Here is a 15,210-nt window from a genome sequence, read left to right as displayed (position 1 = left end):
ACGTATCACCGACTGCCTGTCTACAGAGAATGGAGGCCATCTGGAAGAGCCTGTAGCACATAGGAGCCATAGTCACTGGCACTTACCTGTCCCTTCACCGCTCCGCCTGTCCTGGTTGGCCCCACAGGGCCCCGCAGTGACTGACCGGATTCTCCAGCAGACCAGAATTCACCATCTGTATTCAATCCGCTGCGACGGCGGCGCTCAGTAGAGGGCATCACTTCTGGTCCGCGCATCAAGAGGATCCAACTAGTCAAAGTGGAGGTCACATGGGCGACTGCAGCAGCTCTCGTTAGTGAGGGGCGGGTAAGAATATAATGTGCCCTAATGTGTTAACTTAACTGAGGGAAACACAAAGAGTCGGACCACCTCGGGGTCAACAACCGATTCCGTTCTGTTAGACGTCATTTGGTAGAAATCCCCCCCCCCCCCCCCCCATTTCATCCATTAGTGTGTATACTCTATGCTGGCTGCATGGACCGGCGTCAGATCCCCGATCGATGGCCTGGCATGATACTGGCCCCGGACTGTGAGTGCCAGATGTGCAGAACAGTCTAGAGCCCCGCGGGCATGGCTTCTACCCGCATGTTGGATTATAAACCGCATCTCTTTAGAGATAACAGCCAAACATGTAAATGTGCCAATAAGGCGAACACAGCGAGGCGGCCCACCAGCAGGAGGGTCCGAGACTAGTGGGGCTGGGGATTAACAGCCGTCCCCTTGCCTATGGGCTCTGTGTAATACAGTAAATAGCAGGGAGAAGGGAGAGGAGGGAGATGCAGCTGCAGGTTTCATCTGATTGGCTGATGCGATGAGACCAAGACTACAGGACATGTGAGCGAAGGAAACGCCACCAAAGTACCGGCAAATCTCACACCGGGCAGTCTGCCCACCTGTAAAGCAACGCAATAAATAGCAGTATACACTGAATGGCCACTTTATCAGAGACCCCCATCTACCAGTCCGGTGGACCCCTTTTGGCCTTCATTACCGCAGTAATTCATTGTGGCGTCCATTCACAGCTATCAGATGACCCTGGGTGCACCAAGAAAACCTTCCCCACATCATTACTCCACTAGCTGGCAGAAAGGTGTCATCAATTCAGTTTTGCGCTCTTTTGCCCGCTGGAGTCTGTTTGTCTTAGACACAATGCCGCTGGAACTGGTCGCCCGCTGTTATACCATCCGTGCGGAGGAACGGCGAGCTGTGCGTTCGGACACGTTAGTTGGAGCTCCAGCGTTGTATTCAGCTGACTGTGCAGCCTGTTGGTCAGAAGGATTCCTGACATCCTCCTCCGACCCCTTTCAGTGATGAGTTGTTTCCGTCCGCAGGATCCCCTTTCGCTGGATGTTTCCCTCGATCGCGCCATTCTCAGTATACTCTCCACCCCGTTACACAAGAAACCCCCCGCGGTTAGCAGTGAGACCCTGGCTAGTCCAGCACTGATGACCGGCCTCGTTGTAAGTCGCTCCGATCGCTGGATCTTCCATCTAATGTGGATTCACACTGCAACTGATCCATGGAAACCTTGCCACGTGATTTTATGCCGCATGCCGGGGTCACGGGGGGAATTACCATACAGGGGGCGCCAATCATGAGAGGGCCGGGGGTCTAATAAAGGGCCGTTCAGTGTAGACCTCAGTGACAACTGTGGTGGGTAACTTTGCACCTATGCCCCCCTGGACTGGCACTTGCCTTGGTCGAACAGTTGGATCGACCAGTTGAAGAGCTCTGGCAGTTTGGAGTTGATGGGTTTGCTCTTTGGGATGGAGGTTTTCACGTCGGCCTTCTTGGACTCGGCGCCCGGGACCTTCACGCAGTAGTCGAGGACTCCGCTAGACCTCATGATCTGTGTGTAGCCGTTCTCACAGCCGCAGACTCCGCTCTGCAGAACCAAAGAACAAGATTACCGTCACCAATGGGATCAGAGTCTACGGCCACATGCTGGGTTGGTCGCCGACCACCTGCGGAAAAGACATTTTCGTAGACTGAAGTGAGTGACTGGAGAGCGCGGCTTGTGCAGAAGTAGAGCGAGGGATTATTGATTTCTGTGCGCAGCGGATCAATAGGGATGATAGACCGCAGACGGCTTTTCTGGTTCGGGGATATTGATGGTCGGTTTCATTTGCTGGCCTCTCCATGTCATGAATATAAAGCAAGGCACACCGCGGATGATGAGGACCGCCACTATCTACAAAGGACAGTGAATTAACACGGCATATTAAAGGGGTATCTATTTACTGCAATGTGCTCTGAGTCAGGGAAAAGTATGTGCCCCCCATGAAAAATATACAACCAATATATATAACAAGGCAAGGTGCACCGAGACCCCCACCCATCAGCTGTGCACCGCGGCCTCTTCTCCGGCTTATGACATCACATGACCAGAGAGCAGCTAATTGGATTGAGCTGTAATTCTAGACACAGCCACTATGAAATGCACGGCGCTGTGCCGCCATGTACTGAAGGCAATGCACTTTTTCTGGATTTTCCACAACGGGCAGACTGCGGCAAATCCACGCCAAAAACTCCCATCAAAATCCACACATAGCATGTGGATTTTGGTGCAGATTTTACCACCTATGGGTTTGTGCACGCGGCGCCGTTTGCCCTGTAGTTATCTGTGGCAAGTTCTGACTCTAAAAACTTTGACAAAATCCGCCGATTTCTGCCACAGTTTTAGGGGACGACCTCCGGCAGGTGGGGTGTGTCCACGGTGGGGTGGGTCTGTGGTGGGGTGGGTCCACGGTGGGGTGGGTCTGTGTAGGGGTGAAGACATGGTAGGGTGGGTCCTCCGGCAGGTGGGGTGTGTCCACGGTGGGGTGGGTCTGTGGTGGGGTGGGTCCATGGTGGGGTGGGTCCACGGTGGGGTGGGTCTGTGTAGGGGTGAAGACATGGTAGGGTGGGTCCTTGACGGGGTGTGTCCGCGGTGGGGTGGGTCTGTGGCGGGGTGGGTCCATGAGGGGGTATATCCGCGTAGGGGTGGGTCTGTGGCGGGGTCGGTCCATGGTGGGGTGGGTCCACGGCGGGATGTGTCAATGTCGGGGTGGATTCATGGTAGGGTGGGTCCTTGACGGGGTGAGTCCGCGGTGGGGTGGGTCTGTGGCGGGGTGGGTCCATAATGGGGTGGGTCCACGACGGGGTGGGTCTGTGGCGGGGTGGGTATAGTTTTGCTGACAGAATTCCCTTAAAGGGAACCCGTCACCTACTCTCCGTCCTATGAGCTAATCCTATGGGCTGACAGTAGGTGCCCCGCTGAGTCCCGGGATGTTATACTTACCTCCCTGTCGTTCTTCCAGTGTAAACGCTAGTCCGCCCATTATAAAACGAGAACGTCGGGACTATTTTGTGCGCTGCTCTTGTGCTGAGGGATCTCATTAAAATAAATGGGGTCTGTGCCTGCAATTACAAGCGGCGGCCACTAGACAGGGGTTGGAGCAGCGGCTTCCACTCCGACCTCAGTGTTTCCTGGCTCTGACAGCGGGCGCTGCCTTGAAACCTCGTTGGGTCTGTAGCTGTGGACCGGCGGCCTCGGCTGCTGTACAACGACTCCTGACCTCTCTGATGTCCACTGGTCGGGCTCACTGACGGATTACAGCAGCAGCGGCTGCCGGACGGCACCTACAGATCGAGCCGGTTAAATGCCCGGCTGGCGGTGGCGGACACGACCGGCCGGCTTGCATCATCTAGGCACCCAGAATGCTCTCTGGTAACAGTTGTGGCTGCAGCTTCAGACCAGAGAAGAGACCATCATGTAACTTACAATCCGTACAAGGCGAAGTGTTTGGGGAAACCCTGCAGACGCTGCAACTACATTTGCGCACACGGTGGAACTGGCTGCCTTTCTACACGATACACGTTTGCGGAGGCGGTTTTGGTTTTAGCGGTTATATTTATATTAGAACAGTTTTACTTTTTGTTTTGACAATGTACAAACGTCTTTGTCCGCACGCGGAACGCGACAAATATACCCGCCATCGTGCGGCCCGTTCACACTGGCGTGTTTCCTGCGGACGCACGCCGACCCAGTGAATTAAATTGGTGGATTAAGTCACCAAGGAAACGGACATTTTGTTTCTAACGGATGCGGTTTGCGTGTCGGTTTTATTCCCGCCGCGTGACATCAGATTTTATGTCCGCAAAAAAAAAAAAACATCCAATTTTTTCTGCATCTCTCAAGAAAAACGGACGGCGTGCGGATGGCGTTTCTGTGCTGTTTTCTCTATCCCTGATGACTTTAATTGGTCTCATCTGTAAATTTTAACAGATTGGCGCATGGGATGAGTTTTTCACACAGTCCGTGTGGAGCGTGATGCCACGTGACCAATAGTCCGTACTCTGCTCGTAGAGAGTCCGTTTTATCTACTGGACTCCCACAGACAAAAATACCCGCACATGTGCTGGCGGCCTCGTGAATGTGAGATGCAGGGCGCCAGTCTCTCAAGAGAAGCCGCCCGCTGCCCAGGAGATGCCCGGCTGGTATAGCTGGTTCAGCTCACATTTCAGGTCTACTACCATAAATGTCCACCAGGAGGCGCTGCGTCCCTTCAAAAGACAATTGCGTTAGTGCCTTCAGCGGATCATGTAGCGTTCCTTGCTAAGTAGGTTACCTGCATACAATAAGAGAACGGTTTCTTGCACGGCGGGTCGCAGTGTCGTACAGATGCCGGCCGGGAGTTCAGAGAGCAGCCGCCTGCAAGGAGAGAAACATCAATGTGTCATATTCTTACCGCCATCTGCATCCCCCAGCGCTACATCCGTCTCTGCCCTCATGCAAAGTGGCGCAGGCAGGAACGGATCGTATGGCGAACACTGTGAATGCTCTGTTACGCTGTAAGGTATTCTGTAAGCGAGGATGAGGAGGGTGAAGAGCGAGAGGTCAACTGATGGAGAGAACACCATGAGCTCCCACTCAAGCGACGGCGAATCCAGGAGCTTCCGCAGAGTCATGTGACGAGGAAGCCAGAAATATGCCAAGAAATTACAATTATAGGACAGAGAAATGATACACAGAGCTGCCATCCACTGCGCATCAGCACCGCAGACACCTCCGCCGCACCGTAGACACCTCCGCCGCACCGCAGACACCTCCGCCGCACCGCAGACACCTCCGCCACACCGAAGACACCTCCGCTGCACCTCTCTGAATCCACCGCACCGCTGACACCTCTGCCGCACCTCTCTGACTCCGCCGCACTGTCACGACTCCTTCGCCACACCAGTGACAGCTCCAACGCACAGACGTGACTCCACCGCACAGCCCCGACATCTCTGTTGCACTGCCAGACCAACCGACTCCTCTGCCGCACCACTGACACCTCCGACGCACAGCCACAACACCTCTGCTGCATTACCCCAACTCCTCCGTCGCACCTCAGACACCTCCGCCGCACCTCTCTGACTCTGCCACACTGCCACGACTCCTTCACCACACCACTGACACCTCCGGCGCACAGCCATGAGTCCACCACACTTCCCCGACATCTCTGTTGCACTTCCACACCAACCGACTCCTCTTCCGCACCGCTGACACCTCTGACGCACAGCCCCGACACCTCTGCTGCACTACCCCAACTCATCTGTTGCACCTCAGACACCTCCGCCACACAGCCCAACTCCTCTGCCGCACCACTGACACCTCCGCCGCACAGCCCGGACATCTCCGCCGCAAAGCACTGACACCTCTGCTGCACCGTCGACACCTCCACTGCACCGCCTGACTCCTCCGCACTGCCCGACTCCTCCGCCGCAGCTCCAACACCTTCGCTGCACCGCCGACACCTTCGCAGCACCGCCTCAACACCTCTGCCGCACTGCCGACACCTTCGCCGCACAGCCTGACTCCTCTGCCACACCGCTGACACCTCCGCCACACCGCTGACACCTCCACCACACCGCTGACACCTCCACCATACAGCTGCGATTCCACCACACCGCTGACACCTCCACCATACAGCCGTGACTCCACCACACCGCAGACACCTCCACCACACCGCCGACACCTCCACCACACCGCTGACACCTCCACCGTACAGCTACGACTCCACCACACCGCTGACACCTCCACCACACCGCTGACACCTCCACCACACTGCTGACACCTCCACCACACCGCCGACACCTCCACCACACCGCTGACACCTCCACCACACCGCTGACACCTCCACCACACCGCTGACACCTCCACCACACTGCTGACACCACCATACAGCTACGACTCCACCACACCGCTGACACCTCCACCACACCGCTGACACCTCCACCACACTGCTGACACCTCCACCACACTGCTGACACCTCCACCACACTGCTGCGACTCCACCACACCGCTGACACCTCCACCATACAGCTGTGACTCCACCACACCGCAGACACCTCCACCACACCGCTGACACCTCCACCACACCGCCGACACCTCCACCACACCGCTGACACCTCCACCACACCGCTGACACCTCCACCACACTGCTGACACCACCATACAGCTACGACTCCACCACACCGCTGACACCTCCACCACACCGCTGACACCTCCACCACACTGCTGACACCTCCACCACACTGCTGACACCTCCACCACACTGCTGCGACTCCACCACACCGCTGACACCTCCACCATACAGCTGTGACTCCACCACACCGCAGACACCTCCACCACACCGCTGACACCTCCACCACACCGCCGACACCTCCACCACACCGCTGACACCTCCACCACACCGCTGACACCTCCACCGTACAGCTACGACTCCACCACACCGCTGACACCTCCACCACACCGCTGACACCTCCACCACACTGCTGACACCTCCACCACACCGCCGACACCTCCACCACACCGCTGACACCTCCACCACACCGCTGACACCTCCACCACACGGCTGACACCTCCACCACACTGCTGACACCACCATACAGCTACGACTCCACCACACCGCTGACACCTCCACCACACTGCTGACACCTCCACCACACCGCTGACACCTCCACCACACCGCTGACACCTCCACCGTACAGCTACGACTCCACCACACCGCTGACACCTCCACCACACCGCTGACACCTCCACCACACTGCTGACACCTCCACCACACCGCCGACACCTCCACCACACCGCTGACACCTCCACCACACCGCTGACACCTCCACCACACGGCTGACACCTCCACCACACTGCTGACACCACCATACAGCTACGACTCCACCACACCGCTGACACCTCCACCACACTGCTGACACCTCCACCATACAGCTGCGACTCCACCACACCGCTGACACCTCCACCACACTGCTGACACCTCCACCACACCGCTGACACCTCCACCACACAGCCCTCATGGGTTTTTCTTCTTAAAAGCGAATAATCTTTATTTCTCAGCATAAAAACTGCATTGCTCCAACGTCTCGATCCTGTATGGATCTTTCTCAAGCATCAGCTGGCAGAATTCCAAGCGGAGATCTGGCCCTACGAGACAAGGCCCTCCGCCTGTTAGGAGGAGTAAACCTAAGGGGCGTAGGTTCCGCAGAGATTACTGTTCTTTTACATCCGATTCAGCGGGTGATGCCACATGGGAGGATCGTCTTTGGGCAGTAGAGGTCCAGCTTCTGCTTCTGTTCCTTTTTTAGACTCTCGTCCGCCTGTGAGGGGCAGACTTGTACATCACCATCGAGGAAAAGGCTGTGGAGAAGAGGCGGTCGCAAACACCACCAAATACGAGAGAGAGAACAGGAGGATACTTACACGGTCGGGAGCGGGACCGAAAAGCTAAGTGGTGAGACTGATGCTGACCATTCTTTGGTTATTTACATTTCTTCTAGGACTTTGACATCTGCTGAATTAAAAGGACTTTCACAAGGACTAACATTTTGTCCCAAATCTGGACCAGATTGGTTTAGAATTGACCCAGACTGTAGACACTTTTTCGGAGTTTGAAACATTTCTTTTCTGATACTAACATATTCCCTTCACAGATTGCCACCTCTATGGGCCCTAAGGGGTGTTTTACATCTAAGGAGCTCGGCTTACGGGCCAAGAGTACATTTCCACCTGTGACCAATGAAGCTGCCATTGAAACCTTTAAGAATCAGTGATATCAATAAATTGAGACGTGCTGCAAGTAGGAATCTGGGCTCTGACCTCACTAGGGCTGAAGGAATGGTCTTGAGATCACTTGGTGATGACTCGGCCATTACAATACGCCCTGCAGACAAGGGGGAGGAGTTGTAGTAATGGACACCAGTAAATATCATGAAGAAATCTTATCTCAACTTTGTGACATTGAAGTTTATGAACCTCTAGTGATAAATCCTACAGCGAAATATCAAAAACAACTCAGAGTAGATCTGAAGGAGGCGTTATACAATTCCATTATTGATAATATCTATGTTCTAAGTTCCCAATTATACGGATTTTGTATACACTGTCTAAGGTACACAAGGACCTTAATAACCCTCCAGGTCCACCAATACTCTCCGCTCGTGGCTCCCTATTTGGTAATGCCTCCAAATTTTTGGATAGGATTTTCAAGCCATTTGTTGAGGGGAGCGGGTCGCACTTTGGTGACACGGCGGAGTTTAACAAATACCAGGATTTACAGGTAGACGCTGACTCTTGTCGGGTCCTTCGATGTCGGGTCCATTTACACGATTACTGACCACAATCGTGGTTTGGAATCCGTTAGATGGCATTTGGTGAGATCTCAACTATCCAATTCTCAGCTCTCTCCCCTTGGGGCTGCTGGAGGATATTCTGACTAAACATGTTTCCATATACAATGGTGAGGTATACGGCCAAAGGCGAGGTACGGCCATGGGGTCTAACATGGCCCCAGGTTATGCTAATGTTTTCTTGGCACATATTGAGGAAACACAAATATATACCACTTGGTGGAGGTATATAGATGATGTATTCTTTGTTCGGACGGCCACTGAAGGTGATCTTATTGAGTTCCATTCTGTACTTACTAATCTGCTCCCAGATCTCAGATGTACAGTGACATGCTTGAGAAAGATCCATATAGGATCAAGACGTTGCAGCAATGCAGTTTATATGCTGAGGAATAAAGATTATTCGCTTTTAAGATGAAAAACCCGTGAGCGCGGATCTGTCTATCGAATCTATGCCAAAGTCTATGCTGGGATCCTGAGGTCCGGATCTACTTCTGGGATCGTGCACCAGTGGCCTAAGTACGCCTTTGTGATCTTGCGGACGTGCTGCTGTCTATCCATCAAATATTGCTATCCACCACACAGCCCAACTCCTCTGCAGCACAGCCCCGACAACTCCGCCGCCAGCCCCGACAACTCTGCCGCCCAGCCCAACAACTCCGCCACCCAGCCCGACAACTCTGCCGCCCAGCCCCGACACCTCCGCCGCGCAGCCCCAACAACTCCGCCGCCAGCCCCGACAACTCCGCCGCCCAGCCCCGACAACTCCGCCGCCCAGCCCGACAACTCCGCCGCCCAGCCCCGTCAACTCCGCCGCCCACCCCCGACAACTCCGCCGCCCAGCCCGACAACTCCGCCGCCCAGCCCGACAACTCCGTCGCCCAGCCCGACAACTCCGCCGCCCAGCCCCGACACCTACGCCGCACCGCTGACACCTCTTCCCCACAGCCCAACATCTCTGCCACACCTTAGATACCTCCGCCGCACCACCTCGACACCTCCGCCACACAGGCTCAACATCTCTGCTGCACCGCCAACACCTTTGCCACACCGCTCAACACCTCCGCCTCACTGCTGAACACCTCTGTCGCACCGCCGACACCTCCACCGCACAGCCTTGACACCTCCACCGCACAACCTTGACACCTCCGCCGCACAACCTTGACACCGCCTTTCATAATTGATAGTGGCATTTAAAGGGTTAAGAGCTCCTCAGAGCCGCACGACTTATCGGAGCTGTGTGGGCGGGGGCCGGCTGTAAGAAAGTGCATGGAGAGGGATCAACCCACGATCTCCCTCCATACACAGCCTGAACATGCAGGATGTAGCCTTATGTCCTGTGTTATTAAGGGGTTAACAAAAATGGGAAAGTGCACAAAAAAGGTTTTATTACTTTTTTTAGAAACTTTTTTTTCTTTTCCAGTAGAGGACTTGAACCTGCGATGCTATGATCAGCATGATAATACATTACAGTACTTCTGCACACCATTGTCTGGCATTAGGTTGACACAGCAACCCACCGTCCCTCCGCGCTTACATAGCAGAGGGCCGATGACATCATAGAGGAAGCACCCTCCCTCTGTGAACCCTTTACATGCCGACTGTGTGCCTGGCAGGGTAGGACTGCTTCCCAGTTAGGTCGTACATTTACATCCTGCAGCCGGAAGGGGTTAAATATTCAATAGTTTATATTGCAGTTTAGTCGCTGCATGTAAGAGAAGGCTGGGGTATAACCGGAGGTCTCTGCCTGGAGGACCCGAACTGTCCAGCACTACACAGACAAACCACTGATATGAATAGGCACCATGTAATGCTTCACTTCTCCTGCGGGGGAGCTGCAGGGAATTGCACAGTCAGCTCTTGCCACAGATTACAGTTCTGGGAGTCCCAGTTTATTGTCAAGAGACCTTTCTAACCGCTCGGGATCATCCAGAGAAGCACTTTAAAGGGACGTGCAGCGCTAACTGACTCGCTGCCGCTCTCATCCGGGATTACACGCTCTGTAACCCGCGTCTTGTTGTAAATTCTCCCTAATTCTTTGTTTGTGCCACAAGTCTTATCTGACGTCTCCGCCCTGGAGTTGTGCTGTAAACGGTGGTTTTGTTAGCAGATTTTCATCTTGTTTCCTTGTTTTTATGTATTTTTTGCTTTCATGTTTTCCCACTTGAATCAGAACTCGTTAATAATGGCGCCTGGCAGCCGATAACGGCTGGAATATTCAGAGATGCTAATTTCCTGGACGCTGTTAGCCGAGGCTTACTGTTAGCAGGAGGGGCAGCGGAAGAGTCTTGTGACGTTCGGAGCCCTCTAAGCACCGACAACACGGCTTACTGGCGGCTGTAGGGGGAAACTTTGGCGTACCATGCAGTTATGGGGTCTGCGACTGGCACCATTATAGGGTCGCTCTGGGTAGCTGGTTGTGACTGGGTCATTTTGGCTCACCCTGTTAAAGAGACGCTGCAGCTGCCGGCACTTTTACCAGGTCATATGTGAAGCCACATACAAGACAGTTGGCAGGAGACATTGGGGGTCCGAGTGTGACATTGAGGTTCAAAGTGTGACACTGGGGGTCCTTGTGTGAAGTTGAGGGTCCTAGTGTGACATTGTGGGTCCTAGTGTGACATTAAGAGCCCTAGTGTGACATTGGGGTTCATAGTGTGACATTGGGGGTCCTAGTGTGAAGTTGAGGGTCCTAAAGTGATGTGGGGGGTCCTAGTGTGACATTGTGGGTCCTAGTGTGACGCTGGGGGTCTTAGTGCGCATTCTGCATTATAGCTCTGGTGCCTCCAGTTGTGCCTTTAAGGGACACCTATTGCTGCCACTGGCACCGTTATGGGGCATTTATAAGGGAATGACTCCTTTATCAAGGATGAGCAGCACTGGCGCTCTGAACAGGCCCCGGCCCCCTTTTACGGGTTGGGTCACTATGAAGCTCTGACCCCTTAATGACGCGGCCGTAGAATCACTTGTGCCACTGTGCCATTGGTGATCTAGTTCCACGTCACCAGTGACATCAGAGATGGTGGGGACCTTGTATATGGTCAACAGCGGCTCTTACTTTGGTTTAGAGCGGCGCATGCAACATGGAGGGTACTCAACCCCTGGCAAGGGACAAGCCCTACTATGGTGCTAAGCGGGGCCAGATAGGAGAGCGCTCACCACGTACACCGGTGCAGCCCAACAAGAAGTCTCTCTCCCCTCTTGACACAAATAATATGTTGGCAGATAAAGATGTCTGACCAGACAACATGGCGGTGAGGTGACCTCCGGCTAGAGAGTGACAGATGGGTTCAAAGAAAGACTTAGTGTGATGGGTGAAGTTTGTTTGGGACCTTGTTGGAGGTGAGAGGAAGGACTGAGATGTGCCAGAGCCTCCCTAGAGCCGGGGTAGCAAGGCACTGACCAAGGACGGTAATAGTAGCCGGGGGGCCGTAGACGATACGGAGGATGCTGTTGGTCAGAACACAAAGCCCCTGTATATCAGGGAGGTTGTCCTCAAGACAAATCCAGTGCCTGTCTAGTGGAGAGTGGTGGACAGAGTGCTCCACACTCCATCCACAGAGCTATGGCCCAGGCAGCTCTGACAGCTGCTGCATTAAGCCCCGCCCCCGGGCAGTGAGGCGGCTGTCAGTTGGAGGCCTTACCTGTGACATCTGCACTGACACAGCCTTGCATTAGGGAATAGAGGAGAGGAATAAGACCGGCACCAAAGGGCCTCGTTCTACGCACCATGTTAGTCACTGATGCAGTACTTAAAGTGGCAGAGGCAAAACTAAGAGCAGCAGAAGCTGCAGCCATATCTGCATGCTGGAGTATGTGGGATCTGGCGTCCCTGGGTGGAGTCATTTTGCTGCAGCCATATCTGCATGCTGGAGTATGTGGGATCTGGTGTCGCTGGGTGGAGTCATTCTGCTGCAGCCATATCTGCATGCTGTAGTATGTGGGATCTGGCGTCGCTGGGTGGAGTCATTTTGCTGCAGCCATATCTGCATGCTGGAGTATGTGGGATCTGGCGTCACTGGGTGGAGTCATTCTGCTGCAGCCATATCTGCATGCTGGAGTATGTGGGATCTGGCGTCGCTGGGTGGAGTCATTCTGCTGCAGCCATATCTGCATGCTGGAGTATGTGGGATCTGGCGTCGCTTGGTGGAGTCATTCTGCTGCAGCCATATCTGCATGCTGGAGTATGTGGGATCTGGCGTCACTGGGTGGAGTCATTCTGCTGCAGCCATATCTGCATGCTGGAGTATGTGGGATCTGGCGTCGCTGGGTGGAGTAATTCTGCTGCAGCCATATCTGCATGCTGGAGTATGTGGGATCTGGCGTCGCTGGGTGGAGTCATTCTGCTGCAGCCATATCTGCATGCTGGAGTATGTGGGATCTGGCGTCGCTGGGTGGAGTCATTCTGCTGCAGCCATATCTGCATGCTGGAGTATGTGGGATCTGGCGTCGCTGGGTGGAGTCATTCTGCTGCAGCCATATCTGCATGCTGGAGTATGTGGGATCTGGCGTCGCTGGGTGGAGTCATTCTGCTGCAGCCATATCTGCATGCTGGAGTATGTGGGATCTGGCGTCGCTGGGTGGAGTCATTCTGCTGCAGCCATATCTGCATGCTGGAGTATGTGGGATCTGGCGTCGCTGGGTGGAGTCATTCTGCTGCAGCCATATCTGCATGCTGGAGTATGTGGGATCTGGCGTCGCTGGGTGGAGTCATTCTGCTGCAGCCATATCTGCATGCTGGAGTATGTGGGATCTGGCGTCGCTGGGTGGAGTCATTCTGCTGCAGCCATATCTGCATGCTGGAGTATGTGGGATCTGGCGTCGTTGGGTGGAGTCATTCTGCTGCAGCCATATCTGCATGCTGGAGTATGTGGGATCTGGCGTCGCTGGGTGGAGTCACTCCGTTCCCTGTTGTCGAGGTCTGTGCAGTACGGATGAAGAGAAAGTAGAGTGCAAGCGAGTCACTGCGGCCACGACATGGCGAGAGCTCCTTGCTTTACAGAGAGTGTCGTGACAAACAGTAGTTGGCATCTGTATGCCGGTGGTTGACACCGGAGAGAGAAAGAACTGCCGTGAGATGGACCAGAGCCAAAGTCAGATGTGGACAGCCAATACTGAAAGGCCTGGTGCTTGATAAGTGCTGCTTTACAAAGGAGGGAAGGCAACCGGAGGAGAGCCGGGGGGGGGGGGGGGGGGGTGGGGGGGGGGGGGAGGCCAAGAGAAAGCAGTGCCCAAAACGACTGTAAAACGGAGAAGAACCGAGAGTTCGGGAGGTGCGAAGAGAGAAGGAAAACGGCCGAGAATAGAGAGACTCTCAGTGCTGCAGTCGTAGCATTCAATGAAAGGCGTATGAGCCAAGTCTGTATAGAAGGAGTAAACCTGTGGTACCGAGAGTACTGGTAGTCAGATGTAGTCAGACGTAGTCAGGGATTAATGGGTTAATTGCTATTTATTTGGTGAAGGACAATCAGTAGTGCAACATAATGTTAACTGTTGTATGGAAAGAAGTCAGACGCTGGTAAAATGTCCTGCAGCTCCCTGCGGAGTCATGTCAGGGGAGTACATTGGTAACGGCCTCCATCGCCCATCTGAGCGCCATCATGCAAGACCCGCCAAACACAAAAGGTGCGAGCTTTCAGACCTCATTATACCTGAGGAAGGATCCGGAAGGTCCGAAAGCTTGCAACAACATCATTTTTGTTAGGCTTTAAAATGTATCATATCCACAAGATGACTCGGCTGCTCTTACTGAAAAGAATCCCAACATCCGCCGGCATCTTACCGCTCTCCACCCCTTCAGCCGGTGACTTGTGAGCCGCGAGGTTTGGTGGAGTATGTTTCTTATGCAACGTTTAGTCAGTGTATACACCGTATAACGTTGTCGCTCTTGCTGCTTCCTGCCGGCTACATCTACCTGCATACAGCATCTAAGAGCTCAGCATCCATTAGGCTCCAGAGATCAGCAATTTTCCAGGTCATCACTTCATCTGACTAATGACTGTGAGCCTGACAGCAGCCGTGCCCAGAGAGGCAGCGGCGGGCGCATGAGGGCTTCTATCTGCACCCTCAGAGGCCAGACATTAAGAAATGATTAGAAGCGAGATGGTAATAAATAGCGCCAAAGTACAGATGATATACGGAGAGCAGTCAGCCGCGGCTACCTGTGACGTTCACGCCATCCGAGCGCTGGCACCAGACCGTCCGCTTATTATCCATCCAGGGGCTCATCCTCCACGAGTATCGGAAACACCTTCCTCCTGCGAAGACACAAGCGGCGTCACAACTCCCCGCAGTCACCTGCGCATTATATGGATCCCCAAGCGGGAAACCCTCAGCTGTCGCCGACTAATTACTTGCATTAGATGGAACTGACAGCCTCCGTCTCGGGAATAGGAAATGTAATATCAGTGGAGCCGAGCAAATATGATGCCGGAGCCAAAGAGGTGCGAAGCCTCCACAGCGGAGCCGATTCCTGGATTATTAATAAACGCTAAGTGAGGCCGAGAGACGAGCTGCAATGTGTGCCAGCCGCTATTACTGCCA

The 15,210-nt window shown here is 54.2% G+C and overlaps 1 protein-coding gene across 1 annotated transcript in view; it reads right to left on the bottom strand.

Moving 5' to 3' along the window:
• THSD7B (thrombospondin type 1 domain containing 7B) overlaps positions 1-15,210 on the bottom strand; it is a 543,321-nt gene that overhangs the window by 6,063 nt on the left and 522,048 nt on the right. Inside the window, exons 23-25 of the mRNA XM_066575161.1 lie at positions 14,829-14,924; positions 4,611-4,693; positions 1,696-1,885 (exon numbers count right to left, since the gene is read on the bottom strand). Of these exons, the coding sequence (XP_066431258.1) occupies positions 1,696-1,885; positions 4,611-4,693; positions 14,829-14,924 (369 nt within the window). The remainder of the gene's footprint in view (positions 1-1,695; positions 1,886-4,610; positions 4,694-14,828; positions 14,925-15,210) is intronic.

This window comes from Eleutherodactylus coqui, chromosome 8 (assembly GCF_035609145.1).
Source record: "Eleutherodactylus coqui strain aEleCoq1 chromosome 8, aEleCoq1.hap1, whole genome shotgun sequence".
Lineage (NCBI taxonomy): Eukaryota > Metazoa > Chordata > Amphibia > Anura > Eleutherodactylidae > Eleutherodactylus > Eleutherodactylus coqui.
This window is presented reverse-complemented; position numbering and strand designations above follow the sequence as displayed.